We start from the raw sequence: 26,533 nt of genomic DNA, 5'->3' as shown, positions 1-26,533 counted from the left end.
TTTTAATGTTTGATGTTGTATCATGTTTTAAATATTCTGTTGGGAACCGCCCAGAGTGGCTGGGGAAACCCAGCCAAATGGGTGGGGGTATAAATATATATATTTATTATTATTATTATTATTATTATTATTATTATTATTATTATTACATACACAGAGTGCCCCATTCTTCTCCGTGAGGACCATGGATTCGTGAACTGAAAATGGTGTAGGTGCAAGTCACTTGTCAGCTGCACTGAGCAAGCTCTGTCTGCACATGCACTTTTGAGCTCTCCTATCAACAACTGGATTTGGAACAATGTATGGAATCCCAGTGGCGTAGCATGGGTTGCCAGGGCCCGGGGCACCCCCTAACCCATGGAGGAACAGAAGTGGCTTCCCCCCCCCAAAAAAAAATTATATTGTGAGAGGAGTCAGAGGAATTATCTTTAGTAAAACACACATAAAAATAATATTGTAAAAAAAAGGGGGGTGGGGGAAGGAGACGTTAAAACACAGCTTACAAAAATAACCCCACCGTTTGCAATCCTCTTCCTGACAAAACGTCAAATTAATACGCATCACGAGACAAGAGGTGGCAACAGACCACACTTAAATTACTACTTTATAAATAAAAAAATATAAACTCTGAAGCGGCAGCTAAGGGTTACAACAGGCTTCGTAAGTGTGAAGGAATGGACTTTAAAGTTTCAGCAGTTAAGTGTTAAGATTTGCCCCCACACCACAAATGCACAGAGAGGGGGTGAGGTGGGGGGGGTGAGCTTCGCATGAGGTCCAGGTGGCAGAGAAAGGAACCATCGTCACAGAACCAGCTAGTAGCCCCAGCCTACAGAATAAGAAGACAGCCCTTTCTCTGTGAGAAACTGGAGTCTTCCATCTTGAACCACTCCGCCTCCCTTCCCATTGAATCCAGTGTCGTGACTTAGGTTAAGTCAAGGATGCCAGGTTAAAATGAGCCTGTGCATGCCAAGTTTCAAAGCACCCACAAATAGGACCCTCGGGCTAATTGTCTCACCCTGTCTGAAGACTACATCATTGCGGACACACCTCTAGAATTAGGGGCAGCCATTGGAACCCCCTCAGTTATTTTGTATGTCTTCTGAATACTGCAGTGCACCTCTGGAGGTGGGGGGGGGGAGAGGGGGTAAGGGCAAGGGCACAGACCCAAGTCATTCTCCCAGACCTCCTTGGCATGAGATCTCTCGTTTGTGCCTCCCCCCACCCTGGCCCCACTCATCTTTGTGGAGCGGCTGAAGAGCAACATCTCGTTTTATGCTAATTTCAAGCAGAGATCGGGACAACCATCTGGAACGAGGGAAATCCACCCCACCCACTAAAAACCAGACAGTGGGGCTTGCTGGCTTTGTGCTAAATTTAGGAGGAGGAGGAGGAGGAGGGACGGAGAGTGCCTTTCGATGTTTGCAAGTTCCACAGACGCGTCTGGGTAAAGCCCAGGGCCTTCTGAATGCAGCCCACGACAGGCGCATTCAAGTCAGGCATTCCAAATCCTACGCTGCCGACAAACCCTTTCCCTCTCTTTCGCTGCAAGTGGTTTCAGGAGGCATCATCTGAGGCAGAGGTTTTCAACCTTTTTGGGTCCACGGCTCCCTTGAGCGACTACATTCTTCTTGCGGCACCTCTGTGGGGCTCAGGAGCCCAGTTAAGTCACCCCTCGCGGAGTGTTCCCTCAGCCTTCTCTCCTCTCCCGTCTCCTTGGACATCCTCTGGGCAGCTGCCGCCACTGCCCTTGGTCGCTGAGCTACCCCCCTCCCCACCCCAAAGAGAGGTGCCTCCTCACACTGCCCCACAGACGCCTGGGAAGCACCTCCTGGCCAGCCCCAGAGACACCACTTGCCTGAAGTGCTTGTAGTAAGGGCTGCTGCAGCAACAAACAGCTGTGCAGGCCTTTGGGAGGCAGAGATACAAGAGGACATCAGAGGAGGGAGGGAAGGAAAGAGGAACAGAGGTCAGTGTTGCCCACAGCACCCCTGGCCATCGTTCAAGACACCCCAGGGTGCTACGGCACACCAGTTGAAAACTACTGATCTAAGGAATCATGGCCAAGCTGGAGTCCAAACTCCTTATCCTTTGTCTTATGGCTTGATGAGCTTAAATCTGCACAGCAGGCTGGATTCTCTCTATGGGTGAAAAGTGTCCTGGCCCAGCGCGCCCCATGCCAGCCGGTAGAGGAACTGTGAATACCAATGCATGCCCGTCTCCTGGGTGCTGCAGTTCCTGGCTTCGCCTGCGAGAGGCAGCAGCGAGAGGAGGTGGTGAGCCAACCTCAGCGGGGCGAATACCCGATGGGCCCAATGGTGGCTTTCGAGGACGGCGTAGCATGAAGCCAGCACCCCGTTCACCAAAATGGTGCCATGCGAAGTCAAAGGGGCATACACCCCGACGCCCTCTTGCCGCCACACGCGGACCACCCGAGCGGGGTGCAGCTGGCACCCACCCGCCCGGTGCGCCAGCACAGAGTCCCCCACGCGCACCCGGCTGGCAAACACCGGAGAGAAGTCCGCCGTGTTGTTGGCCGGGCCCCGTGCAGAAAACACGAGGTGCGAGGGCGTGAGGAGGAGCCGGCGGACGAGGCCGTCTGTCTCGATAGCCACGAAGGTGGTCCGCCGGTGCTGGTCCCGGTCGAGAAACAGCAAAACCTCGCTGGGGGTCACCTGCCCGCTCTGATCGACGCTGAGTACATAGTCGCCCCGCCGGAGATCCGAGAGGCCTCTCTTCTCGCCGTTCCACAAGGTCACTGCTGCATCGCCAGGAAAACAGCCCCCGGCACGGATAGCCATGGAATTATCTAAGGGAGCAGAAGGAGATAATAAATAACTTATTTATACCCCACCCATTTGGCTGGGTTTCCCCAGCCACTCTGGGTGGCTCCCAACAGAATAATAATAATAATAATAATAATAATAATAATAGTAATAATAATAATAATAGCTATTCTGCCTGGCCTTTAATTTGAATTCAGCCTGAAAACACCTTCAGCTGTTTTCTAAAAGTCAGATAGTTGTTTATTTCCTTGGCATCTGATGGGAGGGCGTTCCACAGGGTGGGCGCCACTACCGAGAAGGCCCTCTGCCTGGTTCCCTGTAACCTCACTTCTCGCAGTGAGGGAACCACCAGAAGGCCCTCGGAGCTGAACCTCAGTGTCCGGGCTGAATGATGCGGGTAGAGATGTCATTAGAAGTGCTGTGGCATTGGGTTCCCGGCCTTTTGTCTCACAGCCCCTTCTCTAGCTCCAGATGGGAAGGGAAGTGTCCCCCTGGTTCCGTCAGACCCTTCAAGAGTCCCTATTTTCCAGGGACAGACCCACATGTACAGAAGCCATCCCGCTTTTCCTTAGGACGTCCCTATTTTCATTGGAGGAATGTTGGAGGGTATGGAGTTATGCAACCCCCGAGCCAAGGAGATCAGCCCTGTATAGTTTTATTGTGATTTTATATATGTTGGGAGCCACCCAGAGTGGCTGGGGCAACCCAGTCAAATGGGCGGGGGATAAATAATAAAATTATGGTTGTTGTTGAATAGAACATCCCTGTTTTCATCGGAGAAATGTTGGAAGGTATGCTCCTGTGGCATTTATTGACCATACATGGAATGCAAGGAGTTCTGTCTCCTGCTCAAGGCCAGCCCTACCATCGGACAGCTTGGAAGCCTGTGAAGCGGGCAGCATGAATGACGTTGCAGGAAAATGATTTATTATTATTATTATTATTATTATTATTATTATTATTATTATTACAGTGGTACCTCTGGTTAAGTACTTAATTAAAAAGCCTTAAGCCTTCTTTGTTAAAAAGCCCGAAGCCTTCCTTTTGGAGTTCTAGGTGCCGAAAACCCAAAGGAGCAGAAAAGACTATTTATGTATGCAACCACGTACATGATCACGCACGGATGTTACTGGCCCAGAGATGGAAAGAAGACAAAGTTCCTACCAGAGAAGAATGACAGATGAAGTTAATAGACTATGCTGAAATGGCTAAAATGACCGGAAGAGTCAGACCGGAAGACCATTTTTTTTTTACAAGGAATGGGGGAAATTTATAACTCATTTTAAAGACCATTGGAAAGAGTTAGTAGGATTGGAATATCACTTGTAGTTTAAGGTTGAATTCTGGACATAATGGAAGAGGTAAATGGTTTGGATTATCATAAAAGATGCGGGAGGAATTGATTAGGACCCACAAAGCGGAGGATGGAAGTCCAGGAGATTCCTTGGAATCTTGTCTTTATGATTATGTTTGATATATTGAAAAACCAAATGCAGTCATACCTCATGATATGTTTGCTTCATTATATGTTTTTTCAGGTTACGTCCTGCGGCAACCCGGAAGTACCAGAAAGGGTTACTTCGGCGTTTCGCCGCTCGTGCATGCACACAAGCGCAAAATGATGTTATGTGCATGCGCAGAAGACCAAATCGCAACCCGCGCATGCGCAGACACGCCGCTGCGGGTTGTGCTCTTTTCATGTTGCGAACGGGCCTCTGGAACAGATCCCATTCACAACCAGAGGTACCACTGTAAATACCATATTTTTTGCTCCATAAGACGCACCATTTTCCTCCTGAAAAGTAAGGGGAAATGTGAGTGCGTCTTATGGAGCGAATGGTGCTGCGAAGAAAGGTAGAGCTGCGTAGCACTCGTTCAGCAAAGCGGGAGGAGGAACAGAAGGGTCCCCTTCAGTGACGCGCCTGTCCTGGCTTCTACCTTAGCCCTGCGCAGCCTCTTCGGGCAGGGGGAGCCTTCATTCCTCTGCCCTGAAGAGGCTTGGCGCAGTTATCCCAGAAGCCAGAACAGCCACACAGTATCCTGGACGCCAGATCCCTCTTGCTGTTCTGGCTTCTGGGATTCAGAATATTTTTTTCTTGTTTTCCTCCTCCCCAAACTAGGTGCGCCTCATGGTCTGGTGCATCTTATGGAGCGAAAAATACGATAAATTTTTAAAACAAAAAAACACACACACTAAGGTAGCAAAAATGTCCCAAAGTTTGGTCTTGCTCCCGTTCCTTAAACAGTGCATGTGATACCTGCCCTTTACCAAAACGGGAGATGCATCCCATTCATGGCCTCTTGTGCAAATCTCACTAATAGGATCCTCCTCCGCAGTGGCGTAGCGTGGGTTGTCAGCACCCAGGGCAAGGCAAGTAATTTGCGCCCCCTAACCCGTGGATTTTAGTAGGGGCAGAGAGCTGCGAGTGCGAGTGCGCCCCCCCAGATGTTGCGCCCGGTGCGGTCGGCCCCCCCTGCACCCCCCACACTACGCCACTGCTCCTCCGCCACCCTTTTTCCAGAACTGGGAACCCCAACTTGAGCTCCTTCCTCCTCTTTACCTGCTCTCACAGATACGTGAATGTGCGCCTTGGACTCATAGTAAACCCAGTCGAAACCAGCCTCCACTGCTAAGCGGGCCAGCATGCCGTATTTCTCCCTGTCGCGGTCGGATGTTGTGATGTCCAGCGCCCGGCCTTCGTAGTGCAAGGAGTTGGGCAGGTGGTGTCCGTCTTCGTCCCAGCCCTCCGTCACTCGCAGCCTCGTTCCCGGCCACATGTTCATCACCGCAATGGCCAAGGCGTTCACCCGGTCCTTGCAACGCTGCAGGAAGCAGAGGTGGAGGGAACACTGAACATTCATGCTTTGGACATGGGCGGGGGAAATGCTTTAAGGGAGAGACTCTGGACATCAGTCAAAAAACAGCATTTTAAATGCGTTATAAATACGCAACACCAGGTGGCGCTGTGGAGCAAAAAACATTTCTATTCGATTTTAAATAGAGTTTTTTTCTTTGGTTATAACATTTAATTTATGACTCATTTATAGCACTGTTGTTTTTCCTTGTGTGTAGATCCACCCTCTGAAGGGGGAGCATATGATAGCTAGACGCTATTAGCTGCAACAAGCTTTTGCAGTTGGAAATCAAAATAACTAAGGAAGGCAAGAAGGTACCAGTTCCGGAATAGCTGCCTTCTCACCTTTCAAGCCTTTTATCTGCTAAATCTAATTATCAAATGCCGTATCTGACAAGAAGGAGATCAAAATAAACAGAAAAGCACCTTGCAATCAAAAATGCAATTGCAGAAAGTTTTCAGGAGCCCAATAAGGTTTTGCTTTAGAACAAACACAATTCTGCTCTGAAAGCATTTGTTTATTTTCTCGGAAATATTTTCTAAGCAGTTTTAATACACTTTCCCCTCCACCCTCCGATTGCTGCGAGGTGAGTTTATAAAAACAACCTAGGAAAGCAAGCTTTTTAAAGCAGGGGGTGAGGGAGCCAGTGGGCTGGATCCTGGCCACTGAGAATTAACCATTAACTCTTTGAGATTAGCCTACCTCCTTCCTGGAGCAGCCATGTGGAAAAAAGCAGTTGTTTGTTACTAGCTGCCCTGAGAAAAACACATTCTGATTTGCTCTCTGGTTTTTAATTAACCTGCTTTAGTCTGTGCAGGGTGAAGAGTGGGCAGATATAGAAATGTTGGGACCTGAGCAAAACCCTGCTTGCTTTTTTTGTTCCTCCGGCCACTACTTCCAGCAGCTCCCCCTGTAGGCCTAAATTGAACCAGGACCTTGCTCTTTAACAGCCTGTTTCAAATGAAATCCCTAAGACGCTTGTGGCATCTTAAAAACTAACATGGCTTTCATGGAGTAGAATCATCTTCGTTGGATGCATGAAGTTCATACCATAAACATGTTTTTTTAAAAATGCCTTTAATAAAGCTGCCGAAAGACTATTGCTTTTGCCGCAAGAGACTAGCGTGGGGATGATAAACGCCATCTCCAACTCCTCGAAAGATTCCATCAATGGGTCGCCAAATTTTTTTACACATCGCTTGGGAAGACAGGCAAACTAATGCCAGGGTACTGGAAGAAGCAAAGATCACCATTATTGAAGAAATGATTCTTCAACATCAACTTGGTTGGACTGGTTGTGTTGTGCAGATGCCTGATTATCGTCTTCCAAAGCAACTACTCTATTCCGAACTTAAAAATGGAAAGCGTAATGCTAGTGGACAACAAAAGAGGTTTAAAGACGCTCTCAAGGCCAATCTAAATAATGTAGGATAAACACGGACAACTTGGAAACACTGGCCTGCGAGCGCTCCAGTTGGAGAACAGCCTTGACCAAGGGTGTCATGGGCTTTGAAGACACTCAAACTCAGGACGAAAGGGAGAAACGTGCTAAGAGGAGGGCACGCTTGGCAAACCCTCACTGTGATCAACTCCCGCCTGGAAACCAATGTCCCCACTGTGGAAGGACATGTGGATCCAGAATTGGCCTCCACAGACACTTACGGACTCACTGCTAAAACTGTGTTTATGGAAGACAATCTTACTCGGCTACGAGTGATCGCCAAAGAAGAAGAAGAAGAAGAAGAAGAAGAAGAAGAAGAAGAAGAAGAAGAAGAAGAAGAAGAGGCAGCTTCTGGGAATTGGGAGAGAAAAGATATCTGGAAGATTGCATCCATTTTCTCTCCATCACTTTGCAGAGTTATCTCCTGCGATGACAGAACCACAGGCATCCCCTGTAGTTCCAACCACATCCTTGGTCCAGTTATTACAGCACCCCCTGCTGGGACTAGAAAAAATGGAAATGCGTGGAGATAAGTTGTGTCACACAAGGACAATGCGTGAGCGCCTATCTTAGTTTCTAAGGTGAAGCCATAACAGTTAGTTTTCCAAGGGATTGGAACAAAAACAAGAACGTTTTTATCGCTTTCATTTGTGCTACCAGTGCAAACAGAGTGCTATCATCGTATCACGGACAGGGTGTAGCCTTGATGAAACAGAAACAACCAGTGCCAATATTCCCAGTTTGGGAGGGAGGGGAGGGTCAGGGTGATGGAAGTGGAACTGGAAAAGCACTTGTCCATTTTTCCTTTGAATGGAAATGGATTGAGCCTTCCATTTTATGGATTTTGTGTTGGCAGCACAGCAGGAGAGTGGAAGCGGAGGTCACAGGATCGTAGAATTTGTAGAGCTGCAAGAGCCCCAACTATTAATTGCATTTAAAAGACAACACGAACAACAACAACAAGAACTCTAAAATCAGTGAATCGTCAAAACAAAGGCAGAAGGTGAAGTGTAAAAATAAAATAAAAAGATCGCAGTTTCCAGGAGGGCAATGATGAAGTACCACTAACCCGTCATCTGCAAAACTGGAATGGAGCTAAATGTGCAACCAGATGCAAATCTGCATAATTTATGGTTGGCCTTGCCGCTTTTGAAAATGTAGGACACAGAATTCAGATTTTTAAAGTGACTGTTCTGCCAGGTCTCTCCCCTCTCCTCCCATTGCCAAGTACATACAGTAGGGCTGCTACACATCTGGATTTTCCTGGATATTACTGGGATTTCAAAGGTGGAATTGACGTCCAGTGGGGCGGGGATTTCTGAAAGGTGGTGCTTTGGATCAACCAAAAATTCACATTTTTTCCAAAAGAAAAAAAGAAGCAGCTCAATAACTTGGGGGGGGGGGTGTCTAAAACAACAACAACAACAACAACTCAATAACTTTTGGGGTGTCCTAGTTCTTATTCTTTGAAATATGGCAACCCTAATATACAGCCCTAAATATTTTACAGGTATAAAACACTTATGGGCTATTTTACAAGTTATATTTTGCGCGTGCGCGTGCGCGCACACACACACACACACACAATACTTTTATTAAATTTTCAACAAAAATAAAAAATAGAAAACAAACAGCAACCGCCACCACAGCAACCACAAACAGAGAAAAATATACATAAAAGCAATATCAACTCCATAAAATGGGATTCTCTGAATCCCACAACTTCCCTCCCCTTCGCTCCCCTGCTTTCTTAATTTTCTTTTTCAACTGCATACCATTTCTACTTCAAATTATTTTCCTACCTCAAATTCCATACATTGTTTATAAAATGACCAGTCTGTGCATACTTGAAACATCTTAGGTACATATCTTCATTGGGGGGGAATACACGCAAGAAGCACTTGTGGGGGTGCTGTGGCTGACTGTGGCTTCCTGTTCTGTGCACACTTGTTTTGCACTCCTGGGTTTCCCCTCTGCATCATGTGCAGAAGGGCCATGTGCCATTCACAGCTCATCATGCAACCAGGCAAACTTTGGTCTTTCAAATTTCAGAAGCGCCCTGTGCAAGGCCAAAATTGCGCTGCCTCCCCTCCCCCCGGGCCTCTCACTTTCCATTCTGTTCAATTCACTAGGTCACACTCTTGCAGTGCCCTATACTCATAGCTCAGTGGGGTGGAACTGGTCATTGTTGTTGTTTAGTCATGTCCGACTCCTCATGACCCCATGGACCAAAGAACGCCAGGCACCCCTGTCTTCCACCGCCTCCCACAGTTTGGTCAAACTCATGCTGGTAGCTTCGAGAACACTGTCCAACCATCTTGCCCTCTGTCGTCCCCTTCTCCTTGTGCCTTCCATCTTTCCCAACATCAGGGTCTTCTCCATGGAGTCTTCTCTTCTCATGAGGTGGCCAAAGTATTGGAGCCGCAGCTTCACAATTTGTCCTTCCAGTGAGCACTCAGGACTGATTTCCTTCAGAATGGAGAGGTTTGATCTTCTTGCAGTCCATGGGGCTCTCAAGAGTCTCCTCCAGCACCATAATTCAAAAGCATCAATTCTTCAGCGATCAGCCTTCTTTATGGTCCAGCTCTCACTTCCATACATCACTACTGGGAAGACCATAGCTTTGACTATACGGACCTTTGTTGGCGATGTCTCTGCTTTTTAAGATGCTGTCTAGGTTTGTCATCACACTGCCATAAATTCAGCCCCCAAATCATGGGAGGAGTGTTGCCAGCTAACCCACCCTTTGCCCTTGGAAGCCTTATAAGAAAGTGCCGCAGCAGAGGGACTCTGAGCAACTTTCGGGGAGGGGAGTTTCTCAGGTGAAACAGCGAAGCTCCTTTGTTATTTTTCCTATTGCATTATGTTGTTTAAATAATCTTGTTATATTTATGGTATCTGAATCTGGTTTTTTGGTATGTTATTAGATTCACAACTGTTTTGCTATGATTACGAGATTGCTTTCGTAGCGTTTCCTTGAAATACGTCCCTGTTTCTTTGTTGCAAGCCACTTTGAACCTGATTTCTTGTGCGCACAGAAAAGCAGCATACAATTAAATGAATGAACGGTTTCATCTGTTGCATGCGATGCAGTTACACACATGTGTATGCACACACAATTCCTGTGACTTAAAAAAATAGCCAAATCTGCTTATAGGAGGATAATTTTTACGGTGCAGTTTGGCGACGTATAAAATAACTTGTTCATATAGAGATCCTGTGATCAGCATTAAGATGCAGTTACAGCAGGAATAGCCCTATAACAGGCTAGAAGCCTTTTAATGTGCAATGCGAAGCTTTTTTAAAGTGTAATGTTTTATTATGTTTTTATATAAGAAGTCGCCCAGAGTGGCGGGGAACCCAGTCAGATGGGCTGGGTGCAAATAATAAAATTGTTGTTGTTGTTGTTGTTAGACTATAAGGCACAGATGAAGAAGGAAGGAAGGAAGGAAGGAAGGAAGGAAGGAAGGAAGGAAGGAAGGAAGGAAGGAAGGGTGTTAAAAATGCAACTCCCCGATTTTCTCATGATGCAAAATTACAACAATTGGAAACAAAGGTTTGAAAGCCAGATAAAGCTCTATGGGAAGATGATAAAAGCTGTGCCAGCCAGAAATTTTAACTCCTCTTCAAGGCAACTGACGGGTAGATTGTATGCAGCTAGCTCACTGCCTCTGCCCCATAAGCTCTCTGCCCCCCACCCCCATGGCTGGCAAACCGATTTCTTCCACACACAGACAAGGTAAACGTCTGGCCAAACGGCACAATCTCTTCTTAGAAAGAGCCAGGCGATGGAGATGTGAGCACCGTTCTAGTAGGGTGGTGCAGAAAAGAGAGAGATGGCGTTTAATGAAAGGGAAATATAAGCCTTATCTATAGTGAAAGGAGCACGCTCGAAGCCCAAAGAGGAATGTGCGACACTTTCCATCGGCTCCTGGGCCGGAGGACAATAGCTGTTTTCCAGGCCCAGAATTACTCAACGCAGCGAGAATTCAAGCTCCTCGGGTAATAACAGCAAAATCATCAACTTTGCCACAAAGGACTCTTTCAGCTGCTCCGCACTCCCTGCGCTGGTGTCAGTGCAGCGGGGGGGGGGGGGGGAAAGGGCACCGTAGGATGTGTCATAGATGGGACCTTGCCGGGTTGACCAATCCTCCCCCTGCTACTCCCACTGGGGTTCCTTCAGCACCCAGCAAACAGAGCAGAAGGCGTCCAGACCAAGCGGCTGGTTTGTCTCTGCTGACTGTGAGCTGCAAGGAACTACGAAGCTTGGAGACTTGCTGGAAGGCCATTTGATTAAAAAAAAAATTGTCTCCCTGCCCACTCACATTCATGGGCCTCATCACGGAACAGACTCGTTCCCCAGCCAAAAATTATCCAAGCTGGCTTGATCGCTGGAGGCTATCGGAGACACCTGCCCTCTTGTACATTTTACAGACAAATGCAAATCACAGAAGGTTCAGCCCCCAAATCTATTGGCCGGCTTTTAAATCTGTTTTCAGGATCTCAGCCCAAACAGAATCCACGTAACAAGGGATAAATAATAATACTACTAATAATAATTTATTATTTATACACCACCCATCTGACTGGGTTTCCCCAGCCACTCTGGGCGGCTTCCAACACAATATTAAAATACAATAATGCATCAAAAATTAAAAACTTCCCTAAACAGGGCTGCCTTCAGATGTCTTCTAAAAGTTGTCAGATAGTTGTTTATTTGACACCTGGTGGGAGGGCGTTCCACAGGGTGGGCGCCACCACCGAGGAGGCCCTTTGCCTGGTTCCCTGTAAACTCACTTCTCGCAGGGAGGGAACCGCCAGAAGGCCCTTGAAGCTGGACCTAGGTGTCTGGGCAGAACGATGGAGGTGGAGACGCTCCTTCAGGTATACAGGACCGAGGCCGTTTAGGGCTTTAAAGGTCAGCACCAACACTTTGAATTGTGCTTGGAAACATACTGGGAGCCAATGTAGGTCTGGATGTACAACAGCTCAGTTGGAAGAGCATGAGACTCTTAAAACTCTGGGTCATGGGTTCGAATCCCATGCTGGGTAAAAGATTCCTGCATTGCAGAGGACTGGGACTGAATGACCCTAGGGATTCCTTCCAACTTTACAATTCTATGATTCCTTTATGCAAGCCATTCACGCAGCTCTGGGAAGCCAGACACTTGGTGGTGGGAAGCCTGAGGGAACTACAAAAAAGTAAATCCATGTGCATCATGAGCTGAATCCAACTAAGGCTTCACCCTGTGGCTCTGTGGTCTAAACCGATGAGCCTCTTGGGCTTCCATCAGAAGGACCATGGTTTGAATCCTCGCGATGGGGTGAGCTCCTGTTGCTCTGTCTCAGCTCCTGCCAACCCAGTAGTTCGAAAGCACGCCAGTGCAAGTAGATAAACAGGTACCGCTCCGGCGGGAAGGTAAACGGCATTTCCGTGCGCTTTGGTTTCTGTCACAGTGTCTCATTGCACCAGAAGCGGTTCAGCCATGCTGGCCACGTAACCCGGAAAGTTGTCTGTGGACAAACGTCGGCTCCCTTGGCCTGAAAGCAAGATGAGCGCCGCCACTCCATAGTCACCTTTGACAGGACTTAACCATCCAGGGTTCCTTTACCTTTTACCTAATTTTAAAGCACCAACATGCCACTTTAAATAGTAATGACTTCCATCAAAGAGTCCTGGGCACTGTAAGTTTGTTAAGAGTGCCGAGAACACTATTGCCTGAACAAACCTACGCTTCTCAGAGTCCCCTAGGAAAAGGGATTGATTGTAAAACTACTCTGGGAAATGAATAGGAGTTTCCTAACAACTCTCGGCACCTTTAACAAACTACAGTTCCCAGAATTTTTGCGGGAGGAACGTTGACTGTTTGAGGTGGTATGAGACTGCTTTCAATGTACAGAGCAGAAGGGGCTTTCGCCCAATAAGAATAGGACCCTTAAAATTAATGGGCAAAACTCACCCATTTCAGTGGGTCTGCCCCTGACTTAGTTCAATAAACCCGAATGTAATAATGAAGGATCGTAATATACAGTGGTACCTCGGGTTACAGACGCTTCAGGTTACAGACGCTTCAGGTTACAGACTCCGCTAACCCAGAAATAATACCTTGGGTTAAGAACTTTGCTTCAGGATGAGAACAGAAATGGCGGCGCAGCGGCAGCAGGAGGAGCCATTAGCTAAAGTGGTACCCCAGGTTAAGAACAGTTTCGGGGTTAAGAACGGACCTCCAGAATGAATTAAGTTTAGAGATACCACTATAATTAAAAACACAACTGTGGAGTGCTTGATAAGACATCTCTGTGCTTTTTGCATTCATTACCCAAAATAGTGTAAAGTAGAGACAATTTCAGCAAACATGTCAGGAAATGGGTGTAATGTTCTACATTCCTGAAAATAAAAGCAATTTTTAAATGGATGGATGGATTGATTGAATTTATATACCGCCCTATACCCAGGGACGCAGGTGGCGCTGTGGGTTAAAGCCTCAGCGCCTAGGACTTGCCGATCGAAAGGTCGGCGGTTCGAATCCCTGCGGCGGGGTGCGCTCCCGCTGCTCGGTCCCAGCGCCTGCCAACCTAGCAGTTCGAAAGCACCTCCGGGTGCAAGTAGATAAATAGGGACCGCTTACCAGCGGGAAGGTAAACGGCGTTTCCGTGTGCTGCTCTGGTAAGCCAGAGCAGCGATGTCACGCTGGCCACGTGACCCGGAAGTGTCTCCGGACAGCGCTGGCCCCTGGCCTCTTAAGTGAGATGGGCGCACAACCCCAGAGTCTGGCAAGACTGGCCCGTACGGGCAGGGGTACCTTTACCTTTACCTTTATACCCAGGGGTCTCAGGGTGGTTCACAGACTTAGAGATCAACATACACAGAGAAGAAGCTAAAGGTTCGGGACAGGGTCCTAAGATGGAATATCGACAGCACAGAAAGCTCTCTTCCTGTAACTTTTACTTGTCTTGGCGATCTTTTCTTCATTGAGATCCCCCCCCCCAATCGCTTTAGGATGACCTGACTCTCCTGAATACAACATAATTGATTGAGCATCAAAGGTAGGCCGGGAGAGGGGGTTTTAAATGGTTCCACACATCTAGTCTCTCACTTTTTAGAAGCAGGTTTGAAAGCATGAGAGCCAGCACAAGTCTAGGTGGAAAGAGAAACTCCTTTTACAAAAAAAACAACAACCCATGTAAGTAGCAGTTTGAAGTAGCCTTGAAATTATTTTCATATCACAAGGGCAAGGCTGGAAATCTCAACATGAGGCTGCAGACTAACTTGCATGTTTGGCAGAGTTGTCTTCTTTGCATTTGTTTACTGGGATCAAATTATTGAAGCCAGGGATAGTACAGACAGATTAAAAATTGATCCTCTTCTTAAGTCATCAAGAAGGAGGGTTTCAGAGTTGCAAATCTGCTTTGCCTCTTCCCCAGATTGATTCTGCTACCATTTCCTTAATTTGCCACTGTCCCTATTTATTGGAGCAATTTTTTTTATAAAAAAAAAGTATATAATGCATTTATTGGAACTTTGCTCTGGCAAGTGACAGCAGGTCTCCATACCACTGGTGGTAAGGTTATAACACAGGGCCAAGGAGTCTTTTTCAGCCTGAGGGCCACAATCTTCGCTGGGTAACCTCTCAGGGGCCATATGTTGAGGGGAGGAAGCAGAGGTCAGAGAAAACAGAGTAAGGAATGTAAGAAGTACCTTTTGTACAGGAGAGCATTTTCCACAAGGCTCTAGAAGCCAAGCCTTATGAGGAACAGTTGAAGGAGCCGGGTATGTGTAGCCTGGAATAGAGGAGCCTGAGAGGAGCCTGTCTCAAATGTCTCAAGGGCTGTCACATGCAAGAAGAAGAAGAAGAGTTTGGATTTGATATCCCGCTTTATCACTACCCGAAGGAGTCTCAAAGCGGCTAGCAGTCTCCTTTTCCTTCCTCCCCCACAACAAACACTGTGTGAGGTGAGTGGGGCTGAGAGACTTCAGAGAAGTGTGACTAGCCCAAGGTCACCCAGCAGCTGCCTGTGGAGGAGCAGGGAATCGAACCCGGTTCACCAGATTACAAATCTACCACTCTTAACCACTACACCACACTGGCTCTCGTGCAAGATGGAACAAGCTCATTTTCTCCTGTTCTGGAGGGTAGAACTCAAACCAATGGCTTCAAATCACAAGAAAGGAGATTCCGGCTGAACATCAGGAAGAAGTTTCTGACAGGAAGAGCTGTTCAGCAGTGGAATGGTCTCCCTTGGGACGTTGTGGGCTCTCCTTCCTTGGGGGTTTTTAAGCAGAGGTTGGATGGCCACGGATGCTTTAGCTGAGATTTCTGCGTTGGATTTAGGTGACCCCTGGGGTCTCTACAATTCAAAGATTCTGTGATACAAACACCCTTCGCTGTCCTCTATCCCGGGAAGCAAAATGCACTACAGTGGTGCCTCGCAAGACGAAAAGAATCCGTTCCGCGAGTCTCTTCGTCTTGCGTTTTTTTCGTCTTGCAAAGCAAGCCCATTAGCGGCTTAGCGGATCAGCTGTTAAGCGGCTTAGTGGCTTAGAAAAAAGGGGGGAGGGGAAAAAACCCCACAGGAACTCGCAAGACATTTTCGTCTTGCGAAGCAAGCCCATAGGAAATTCGTTTTGCGAAGCACCTCCAAAACGGAAAACCCTTTCGTCTAGCGGGTTTTCCGTCTTGCGAGGCATTCGTCTTGTGGGGCACCACTGTATTAGACTTCAGGGACACATTCCAGCCAGACATAAACACTCAAGAAGGGGTGCAAAACTGAGTTGGGTGGGTGGAGCCTGAGGCGAGGGTGCGTGGCTGGGGATAGGGTATGAGGAGAGTCCCATGGAGCAGAAACAAAGGCAGGGGGGAGACGCATCTGGTCCCTGGGTCTGAAGTTTCCCTCCCCTGCTATCGATTTATATATCTCAGGCATGTTGAACTTGAGGTTGACTGTGATCCACAGCAGCAAAACAGCCCCTCCCAGGTATGCATACCTGGACTTGTTTTGATTAATGTCTGCAGGAGACTTTGTGGATATCTAAGTTACAATTAGAAAAATCTTAATAATTATTCATAAAGGGAACAGTTTATAAGAAGTAAATAAGGAGGCCAGGTGCAGGATAAAGGAAGTCTTTTATTTGGTTGTTTGTATTGTATGTTATGTTCACTGTATGTTATGTTCACGTTTAATGAGGGTGGATTTGTGTACTGGGGGGTGGGGGTGGGGTTGTGTTACGTTGTAAATAAAATTCCAATAAAAATTAAAAACAAAACAACCCCTCCCAACGTCTCCAGCGGAGGGTGGGAAGCGATCAACCAGAATTCATCGCAGGATCTAGCCGTCAATCACAATCGATGCACTGGACATGTCTGATATATATATATATATATATATATGCAGGTTTTGGTGTCCTCGGGTGTCTTCCCGTGTAAAAGTTGGGGTGTCTAGGCGACGTTTCGACGAGGTCTCACTCGTCATCTTCAGGCTGGTGCTTTCGGCTTCTTGTTACTGGAACAGAGCGGGATCTCAATGTTTGAGTTCCTATAAATACTGTAGAGGGGGTGTGGTGTCTAGCCTCCAATGTTCTGGGCAGAGAGGAAGTTCCCAGGCTAGTGTGCCTTTTCTTCTTTTGTTCCTTAATTACTTGAGAGATACCTTGAGTGATTTCTTGAGTGATATCCTGAGTACCACTTAGGTGGGTCATTAGGTGTGGATTAGTTGCTAAAGTCTTTGTGTCTTGACCTCTTGAACTTTGTGAAGAGTTTTCCTGAGAAGATGGCTGTATTGCACTTAGTTGTGCTTTGGCTTGGCTTCGTGTATAGGGGCGAGCTGTGGTTTTGTGGCTTGTGTCAGCCAGATCTGTGTAGGGATTGCAGGGGGGTGCAGCATCCGGAGGTGCCACCATGGATTGGCTACTGGATGGTGTCAGTAATTCATCTGTGGAGAGGGTCTGGGTTTGGGTCTGGTGTGGTTGATTGGTGTTGGCGTTCTGTGTGCCTCTGGATCTGGTGTCAGTTTTTGTGGCTTCCATGATTATTCTCTTGTGGTGATGTTCCGTGTTAAAGAGCAATTTGGAATCTGCAAAATTAATTTCGTGTCCTGTTTCTTTCATGTGTTGGAAAAGAGAGGAAGCCATCGAGATAGAGAAACACCCTCACAACATGAACAAGCGTGACGACACATCCCGCTTGCCAGACATCTGGAAATTAGCCCTCCCCACAAAAACTGACACCAGATCCAGAGGCACACAGAACGCCAACACCAATCAACCACACCAGACCCAAACCCAGACCCTCTCCACAGATGAATTACTGACACCATCCAGTAGCCAATCCATGGTGGCACCTCCGGATGCTGCACCCCCCTGCAATCCCTACACAGATCTGGCTGACACAAGCCACAAAACCACAGCTCGCCCCTATACACGAAGCCAAGCCAAAGCACAACTAAGTGCAATACAGCCATCTTCTCAGGAAAACTCTTCACAAAGTTCAAGAGGTCAAGACACAAAGACTTTAGCAACTAATCCACACCTAATGACCCACCTAAGTGGTACTCAGGATATCACTCAAGAAATCACTCAAGGTATCTCTCAAGTAATTAAGGAACAAAAGAAGAAAAGGCACACTAGCCTGGGAACTTCCTCTCTGCCCAGAACATTGGAGGCTAGACACCACACCCCCTCTACAGTATTTATAGGAACTCAAACATTGAGATCCCGCTCTGTTCCAGTAACAAGAAGCCGAAAGCACCAGCCTGAAGATGACGAGTGAGACCTCGTCGAAACGTCGCCTAGACACCCCAACTTTTACACGGGAAGACACCCGAGGACACCAAAACCTGCATTCCTGTACCCGTGAAAATCTACGAAAGCAAATATATATATATATATATATATATATATATATAATCATCAATGATCCTTGCTTTAAGTCCCGACTGTAAAACCAGCAATGTATCACATCAGAAAGGAATCGTGATGCCCTCTAGCCCTCCTCAATGCCCGAACACCCTCTAAGTCAGGGGTCAGCAACCTTTTTCAGCCATGGGCGGGTCCACTATCCCTCAGACCATGTGGTGGGCCAGACTATATTTTTTTTTGGGGGGGGGAAATGGGCCAGACTACATTTTGAAAAAAAATAATGAATGAATTCCTATGCCCCACAAATAACCCAGAGATGCATTTTAAAGAAAAGGACACATTCTACTCATGTAAAAACATGCTGATTCCCGGACTGTCCACGGGCCGGATTTAGAAGGTGATTGGGCCGCATCTGGCCCCTGGGCCTTCGGTTGCCTACCCCTGCTCTAGGTGTTACTGAACTATGTCAACCCCAGGCAGCATGGTCAATGGACTACAGGATTCCCCTGAGTGACCTCCCCCCATCCATATTGCAGCAGGCAACCATGGAACAGAAGCTCTCAAAGAGCTGAGAGCTACTGACAACTTGGGTCAGTGAAATGCAATATTTTCAGAAGGCCCAAACAAACCGGGATCTCTGTCCGATCTGACCTGGTTAACTCCAGATATGACCGTCTGCTCCTGAGCATGAACAAAATACCTCCATAATGGAAGCGCCCTCTGGAATATTTGCAATGGAGCCAAAGCCCACACTGTCCAGCTTCCTGTCTCCATTTAGGGCAGTCCTCAGTGCCCCAGAGGATCCGGCCAACCTTCCTGCAATTCTTCCCTTTGTTCTCTCAACACCCCCATAGCTATTAAACGTTAAATGCCGGCTGCCAACCCTCACCCACCCTGCCTTCGGATGGCATGTTGTGACTCAGCAGCAGGAAACTGGAATGAAGTCAGCTTTCTATTCACAAAAAGGCGAAATGTCATTGTCCCATTCTCCCCTCCCTCCGCCAATGCCCTGACAAAATTGATAGACAATAAATAGGACCTTTGCAGGGAAATAGTACGGGGAACGGTATGCATTTTACACCTGCAGGATGCAGACACGATGTTTCTGCCAGGTTATGTCTGCTGGTGAAATGGTACTGCGCAATTGTGCCTTAACAGTAGCACCCTTTAGCCCAGGAATTTGCAGCACACAACTGCCCTGTTCCTAAGTTCCCTATTTCTTAGGCTACACTGATGTAGAAAACACCCATCCTAACTTGAAAACGTATATATATATATATTTCAATCCCCACCATTTCTATCCCTCTGCCCCAATCTTCCATTTGAAGCTCTGTCTTTTCTTTGTATGCTCAATTTAAGGTGGAGGCATTTAACTAGGAATATAGTTCTGCAAACATGAAAACAAAAGCAATTCCCTTCACAGCTCTCCAAGCTATTGGGTCAAACAAGTTATATACCAATTAAAAGACGCCTGCTTCTTGGGAGAAAAGCAATGACAAACCTAGAGAGCATCTTAAAAAGCAGAGACATCACCTTGCCAACAAAGGTCCGTATAGTTAAAGCTATGGTTTTCCCAGTAGTGATGTATGGAAGTGAGAGCTGGACCATAAAGAAGGCTGATCGCCGAAGAACTGATGCTTTTGAATTCTGGTCTGGAGGAGACTCCTGAGAGTCCCATGGACTGCTAGAAGATCAAACCTCTCCATTCTTAAGGTAACCAACCCTGAGTGCTCACTGGAAGGACAGATCCTGAAGCTGAGGCTCCAATACTTTGGCCACCTCATGAGAAGAGAAGACTCCCTGGAAAAGACCCTGATGTTGGGAAAGATGGAGGGCACAAGGAGAAGGGGACGGCAGATGAGATGGTTGGACAGTGTTCTCGAAGCTACCAGCATGAGTTTGACCAAACTGCAGGAGGCAGTGGAGGACAGGAGTGCCTGGCGTGCTCTGGTCCATAGGGTCACGAAGAGTCGGACACGAATAAATGACTAAGCAACAACAACAACAGATCTGCACATCTTTGGACCGAGTCAAATGCAGCTCACCAGCTGCATACTGTGGACGGTCAAATGCTCAAGGCACAAACATCACTCAGAGACTTTGGAGTCCGAGGCAGGCAGCAAAAAACTGTGGCACCAATTGGCGTGTTGCATTTGGCTTCAAAGGCAGCAGGTTCTGCAGGTCTGTCCTGCCTAAATCAGACAAGGTGCAAAACTTCAGGAGGTCTTCCTTGTTCACATTTGCAGGATTATATGTTAGAACTGGGAACGCGAAAGGTTTTCACTGTGACCCAAAGGAAACTTCAGATGTTGGTGAGACCTGACACAAATGCAAAGAGACAGACCTCTACTTTTCCAATTTAAGATGTCCTCTAGGATCAGAGTGAAAGAGAATATTATTGTGTACACTTCTGAACTTTCCAGAGCACAGCTGAGTAGACAGGAGCAATAGGTTTCATTGTCATTAACGCTCGAAGGCTAACTAGAACCAGATTACCAGTGTGGCTTCTCTTAACAAGTATTTCCCCCTAAGGATATACAAAGAGTCCTGGTGGATTAGACTAAAATGCCTTCTGCCTTGCTTTTCAAAATAGCCAAAGAAAATTACACAAGGTAGGCACAAAGACAGTACAGTGGTACCTTGGTTCTCAAATGCTTTGGTTCCCAAACATCAAAAAGGTACCATTGTATTTGGTTTTTGCTGTTTATTTTGCATATTTGTTTTGGAGGCTTTTTCAGTTAATTTGTTTTTGTGACTGTGTGGACCCCAGTTCAGCTACAGACCGGTTGTGTGACTGCAGAAATCGATAAAAGCCCCCCAATGACTATCATCAGTGGAGGTAAGAAAAATTATTACTTTTAATTTTCATCATCTACAATACTGTCTTATTTATTTTATAGTATAGTACATTGATTATTGCTTTCATTTGATGAAACAACGGTCTCGTTAGATAGTAAAATTCATGTTAAATTGCTGTTTTAGGGGTTGTTTTTAAAAGTCTGAAACGGATTAACCTGTTTTGCATTACTTTGTATGGGAAAGCGCGCCTTGGTTTTGGATCGCTTTGGTTTTGGAACGGAGTTCCAGAACAGATGAAGTTTGAGAACTAAGGTACCACTGTAATGCTCTTCTGATCTGGCTCTCTGGCAGTGGATATCCAAAGATCACTTAACTGCCTCTTAAAGGTAAAGGTAAAGGGACCCCTGACCATTAGGTCCAGTCGTGGCTGACTCTGGGGTTGCGGCGCTCATCTCGCTTTATTGGCCGAGGGAGCCGGTGTACCGCTTCCAGGTCATGTGGCCAGCATGACTAAGCCGCTTCTGGTGAACCAGAGCAGCACACGGAAATGCCATTTACCTTCCCGCCAGAGCTATTTATCTACTTGCACTTTGAGGTGCTTTCGAACTGCTAGGTTGGCAGGAGCAGAGACCGAGCAACGGGAGCTCACCCTGTCGCGGGGATTCAAACCGCCAACCTTCTGATTGGCAAGTTCTAGGCTCTGTGGTTTAATCCACAGTGCCACCCGCGTCCCAACTGCCTCTTAACTGCCTCTTAACATGGAGGTTCTCTAAGATTGCTCTCAACGGATAGTCCTGTTCTTCATGCATTTGTCCAATGCCCAATCTACCTATTGGCTACTGATGGGACATGACTAGGTTCATGGGTCTATCTATGGGTCAACTCTGGGTACAATCCATTGGATACAATCCAGTTTTTTAGTTATGTACTTTACAGCTCCTGTTTGCTTATTTCCTTTGTGTGTTGTGTCACCTATCTGATCTGGATTTTGTGGGTTAACATGCGGAGATGAGTTTGGATTATTTTATTGCAAGGACATCAGGAAACCAAAGAGGAAAACAATGAGGAGGGAGTTGGAAATGTCCAAGGGAGAAAACGAAAGCAAAGGTCAGGGCATATTAAACAATTAGGAAATTGGAGAGACGGCTCCAGGGTTGTTGTTTTTTTCCTAGTTAGAAATTGACCAGACTCTCTGAAAGTTGTGTTTTGCCTGAAATGGGAGGTTTGCAAAAAAGAAAGAAAGAAAGAAAGAAAGAGGAAAAGGCTCTCCTTTTCTCAGCCTGTCTCAGTGGTTTATCACTCACACTGCCCAATACTGATTCATCTGAATCCCAGGAAACTTAAAGCAGGAGCTTGAAGCAGTTTTGTACCTACACTGTGCCAGTTTCAGGGACTGTATGAGGTCCTGGAGATAGAGAAGGCACTCAGTATTATGCCCTGATTTAAACACACTCAAATTTAACTTCCCCACCGCTTGATCAATCTACCACTGAATGACTCTTTCATGCATTCGTCAGTCTCCATGGAGAAAACATGTGCAGTCCATATTTTCTTTCCTACACTGAAATTAATTTATACATTTTACCCCCCGCCCCCTTTTCAATTTAAAATCATTCAAGGTGCCTCAAGATCACAGACTTTTCCAGCACACAAAAAATTAAAATGATGGCAGTTAAGATGCAGAATTAAAAACTTAACTTCAACTATAAAGTACCCTGAGAAAAGGATATCCTGTGTGTGTTAAGAAATGAAAAAGTTGCTACGGCTATTAGTAATAATTAATACCAACAACAACAACACCTTGGGCTATTCTGTCATTCCTTGCAAAGTGTAGCAAACGTCTTGAGATAAGATGGTTTTCCGTACTGCAGATTAAAGACCACGCATTTCAGATGTCATGGAATACGGTGTTCACAAAAGTTATCTGCATTTAAGAGAACATCTCTCTTGTGTGAAGAAAAGCCCTCGGAGCGCTTTCAGACACAACACTGAGACTTATCTCCTGAGTCTCTCTCATACTCTGCAACACATGTAAATGTTGTTTACAGCAGGGTAGAAAATGGGGGAAAAGCCATCTAAAAACCAAGAGTTCAGTCTGGCCGCTGTAGGTTTTATGGGTGTGCACTAAGTCCAGAGGGTGATAATGTATCTCTGGCTTGATATCTGAATGCCTCAAAGGTTCTTTCCTCAGATACTGTCAAAGGGCGAAAAGAATGAAGGGGAGACCATTCACAGCTGAGGAGACAGATAGGATTAGGTCCTCCTCTCCTTCCTTCACTAGTGGATATGCGAGATTTCAGATTAGCCAAGTGCTATAAACCTGCCTGAGGAAGTAGAGGCAGGTCACTCCCATAGATCCGATTGCCCAAGAAGCATACAGTAACTAACTCCCTAGTGAACGTTCATTGCTAGCAATTGATCCCAGACACAGTGAGTTAGCAAATGCCACCTGCTCCTATAGGCTCTGTCACTCTCCTTTCAAGGTCCCAAAGCCCAAGTTCCTGGCGGTGGCACAAAATAATTAAGTTTGTGGAGGATCCCCTCTGAACCAAGTAGTGTAGTCTGAAAACAGCAGGTTACAACTCAGACCTGCCTCTGCCCAGCAGGAAAATCTCTCTCTCGCTCTCTGGATGAAACAGAGAACAGCAGAACTAGTTTATCTTAAAACTAGAGGTTACCTAGAAAAAGGCTAGTCTACAGGTAGCTACTGGTGTTTGATTATTTGAGCTTAAGCCCAGCTTCAATTCCTACATGGGAATTATGGGAGAGACCAGTGGTTAATATTCGTAGAAAGAGATAATGAAACCTGATGAGAAGTCATATCCTCTAATGTGGATATCGCAGTGATGTGTTAAGTCTTATTCTAATTAGTAGAGAGTGGAAAGGTGGTCAGCATATACTTACAGACACTGTGCTTTTATTTTGTTATTGCTTCAAATATATTAGGCCGAGACCTGCGTCAAATTAAGCCCTGAATGTGTCAAAGGCCCTCAGAGATCTGGGCTCCACCTTTGCCCAACCAACCAGCAGCACCCACCTCAGTCATCAGCCGGTCTGCCCCTGTGTTCTCTTCATCCTTGAAGATGATGTCCGGGTTGTAATTGGGCACCAGATCCTTGAAGCGCTCCGAGCGGCGTCCGATTTTGCCCTCTGCCTTCCCGCTGGCGCCCAGGGTCTGCTCCGCCACGTTGGGGACAAACTGCTTGTACTGCAGCGGGGTCAGGTTCTTGCGGCTAGACTGCTTGCGCCCTACCGGGCCCCTGCCTGGGCCGCAGCCCCGAGCGGGGCGCCAAAGGCAGCTGGCCAAGCAAAGCCCAAGCAAGATGGCAAGGCGGCGCCAGGCCATGGCAAGCCAGGTGCCCGCAGGGCTGCCTGGCCCTCTCTCCCCCCAAGCTCTCCACTCTCTGCCGTCAGTCCGCGATGTCCAGCAAGGAGGGCATCATCACCACCACGGCAAGGCTGCCTTGGGATGCCTTGGCACCAGCCCACACATGCAGCTGCCCACCGCTGGTGCCAACCAGAGCCTGCGCCAGCACGTGGGTCTTCTCTTCTAACTCATGCAGTGCCACCCACCAGTGCCCATAGGAAAGCCTGGCTCCTCCCCGTGCCAAGCGCGCAGTGCCCCTTCAAGCCGGCCATCCCAGCCGGGCAGCACCTTCCCAGGGCAGCCCGGCTCCCACTCCCGGGCGATGGGGCGGGCGGCCGGCCGGCGCGACGCTGCCCTCCCGCCGAGGTGGCCGTGGCGGGGCACCGCAGCCGGGCTCCTGCGTCCTCCGCCCGGCTCCGCCTCGAAGCCCGGCCCCCGCCAGCAGCTGTACCAGCGCCATCCCTCCTGGTGCCGCCCTGGGCCCCGAGGGAGGCGCGCCCTGCAGACACCCGCTGCCCGCCTAGGGCGGACTCCCGCTCGCGGGGCTCGCAGCGCCTCCGATCGAGCGCCCTCGACGGCGCAGCGCCATCCCGGCTCGGGGAGCGAGGGCCTCCTAGGCCGGCTCGAGGGAGCCCTCTGCTGCCGAGACGGCGTCGGGGCAGGCGGGAGGCTCCCATCTCCCTCAGCGCTCCCTGCTATTAACAGAGGGCGGTGGGAAAATGGGGACGTCCCATTCCATACCCTCCGACATTTCTACCATGAAAATAGGGGGAAATGGAGGCTGAAGTTGATAGACTACGCAGAATGAGATAAGTTAATAGGAAGGATTCGAAACCGGCGGGATCAGAGATTCTAAGAAGATGGGAGTAAATATATGAACTATTTGAAAAGTAACTGTGATGAACAGATTACGCTAGTAGGACTGCAAAAAGTTTTGTAAAGTGGATTAGTTGAAATACTGCAAAAAAGACTATGAAGAGAACTATTAATTATATGTAATACAGAAAGAAATGCAGAATAAGTGATAAAAACGGAAAATCATCAGAGGTGTTGACGGAAGTCAAAAATGTTGTATGAGATGAGAAGTTATGTTGTATGACTGTTGGAACCGATATGTTAAAAAAATAATAAAAATGTGTGTATGTATCCCTATGAAAATATGGATGTCCTAAGGAAAAGCGGGGCATTCCGGGATAAAATCAGAAACCAGGACGGCTTCTTTAAATCGGGGATGTCCCTGGAAAACAGGGACACTTGGAAGGTTTGGGCAGAGAAGCCAACTCCTAGGGAATATTTGAGGGAACCAGGCCCCCCAAAGTTAATGGGCATTGTCATTCAAATGGTGTGTGTCTGGAGTGCCAACTTGAATAAAATATTGGGGGGAAACCCCACCCCACATAATTGATCACATGACATGGCTCTCCCTTCTCTGAATGGCAATGGCCATTAACTTGGGGGGCTCAAATATTTTATTGGGGGGTCGAAGACTCCTCAGCCCCTAGGAATTGGTTCCTATGGTCTGTGCTCACTGCATCTTGTGATTATGTGGGGCAGGGCTTACCTGCCCCCCCCCCAATATTTTATTCAAGTTGGCACCCCTGACAGGGGGTGTTTCTAGAGGCCCAGGAAAGAAGCCACTACCATTCCTATCTTTGGCCATATTGGACAATCCACCTCCTCTTATTTTCAACCAGTTTTCTGTCCTGCCCCCTCACGCCAAGTCTCTCAACCGACTTTCCAAGAACCACATTTCCTCCCTCACAAGAGGAAGGCTGGCGGGGAGCAGGTCTAGGTCACTGGGTCAGTGTACACAGCCAAGAGCAATCTGGGGTAGTCATGACTTCACTTCCTGCCCTCTCAAGTCGGTTTCCTGCATGCCCGGATACATGGAAACAAACCAAACAAGGTCAAAATGCAAAACCCGTTCATTCTCTGCAGGCAAAATGCCCATCTTCCTGCCTTCCTGAGACCCCTTTCCCCTTGCCAGCCCCACACTTCTATTGCATGCGCCCACCACGTGGGGTAAAGCTGATGTGATGGCAGAGCAAAAGGCTCTCTCACCCCCCCCCCGCCCGAATCCAACCAATGCCTGCCTTTCCGCTTACCTTCCAGCCAAGCATAAAGGACAAGAACTAGCTTCCCCCCTTCAAAAAAACTACGCTTCTTATGAAGAGTTGGATTGTGATTATTATTTTCTCCTGCAACAGTGGGCAGGCTACCAGAAAACATTAAAAGGGGGGGCACCTTCTCCAGTACTGTATGGCTAAGAGCCAAAACAAACACAAAACACCACAAGTTTACCCAGGCGTGTGTGAAGCATAACCCAGGCCCCACCTTTAAGGATAATAATGTGGCATTGCAGGAGAGGTACAGGGACACAGGTGGCGCTGTGGTCTAAACCACTGAGCCTCTTAGGCTTACTCATCAGAAGG

At 47.5% G+C, this 26,533-nt stretch overlaps 1 protein-coding gene across 1 annotated transcript; it reads right to left on the bottom strand.

The window, feature by feature from the left end:
- Positions 1 to 413: 413 nt before the first annotated feature.
- DHH (desert hedgehog signaling molecule) lies at positions 414 to 25,201 on the bottom strand. The gene is made up of 3 exons (XM_083727678.1): positions 23,772 to 25,201; positions 5,345 to 5,606; positions 414 to 2,806 (listed from the first exon to the last, which is right to left on the bottom strand). The coding sequence occupies exons 1-3, from the start codon at positions 24,078 to 24,080 to the stop codon at positions 2,139 to 2,141; spliced, it is 1,239 nt and encodes a 412-aa protein (XP_083583804.1). The 5' UTR covers positions 24,081 to 25,201; the 3' UTR covers positions 414 to 2,138.
- Positions 25,202 to 26,533: the final 1,332 nt, after the last annotated feature.

Source organism: Podarcis gaigeae (assembly GCF_964106915.1).
Source record: "Podarcis gaigeae genome assembly, chromosome: 2".
In the NCBI taxonomy this organism is placed as follows: domain Eukaryota; kingdom Metazoa; phylum Chordata; class Lepidosauria; order Squamata; family Lacertidae; genus Podarcis; species Podarcis gaigeae.
The sequence above is the reverse complement of the archived record's forward strand: the minus strand, read 5'-3'. Positions and strand labels throughout refer to the sequence as shown.

What these genes read in the sequence shown, in the direction of transcription:
- DHH (XM_083727678.1), bottom strand. Translation starts at nt 24,080, where the DNA reads ATGGCCTGGCGCCGCCTTGCCATCTTGCTTGGGCTTTGCTTGGCCAGC. An exon ending in CAGACCGGCTGATGACTGAG is followed by an intron (nt 5,607 to 23,771) that starts GTGGGTGCTGCT and finishes TGCTTCCTGCAG; the next exon opens with CGTTGCAAGGACCGGGTGAA. An exon ending in TCACGTATCTGTGAGAGCAG is followed by an intron (nt 2,807 to 5,344) that starts GTAAAGAGGAGG and finishes CTGCTCCCTTAG; the next exon opens with ATAATTCCATGGCTATCCGT.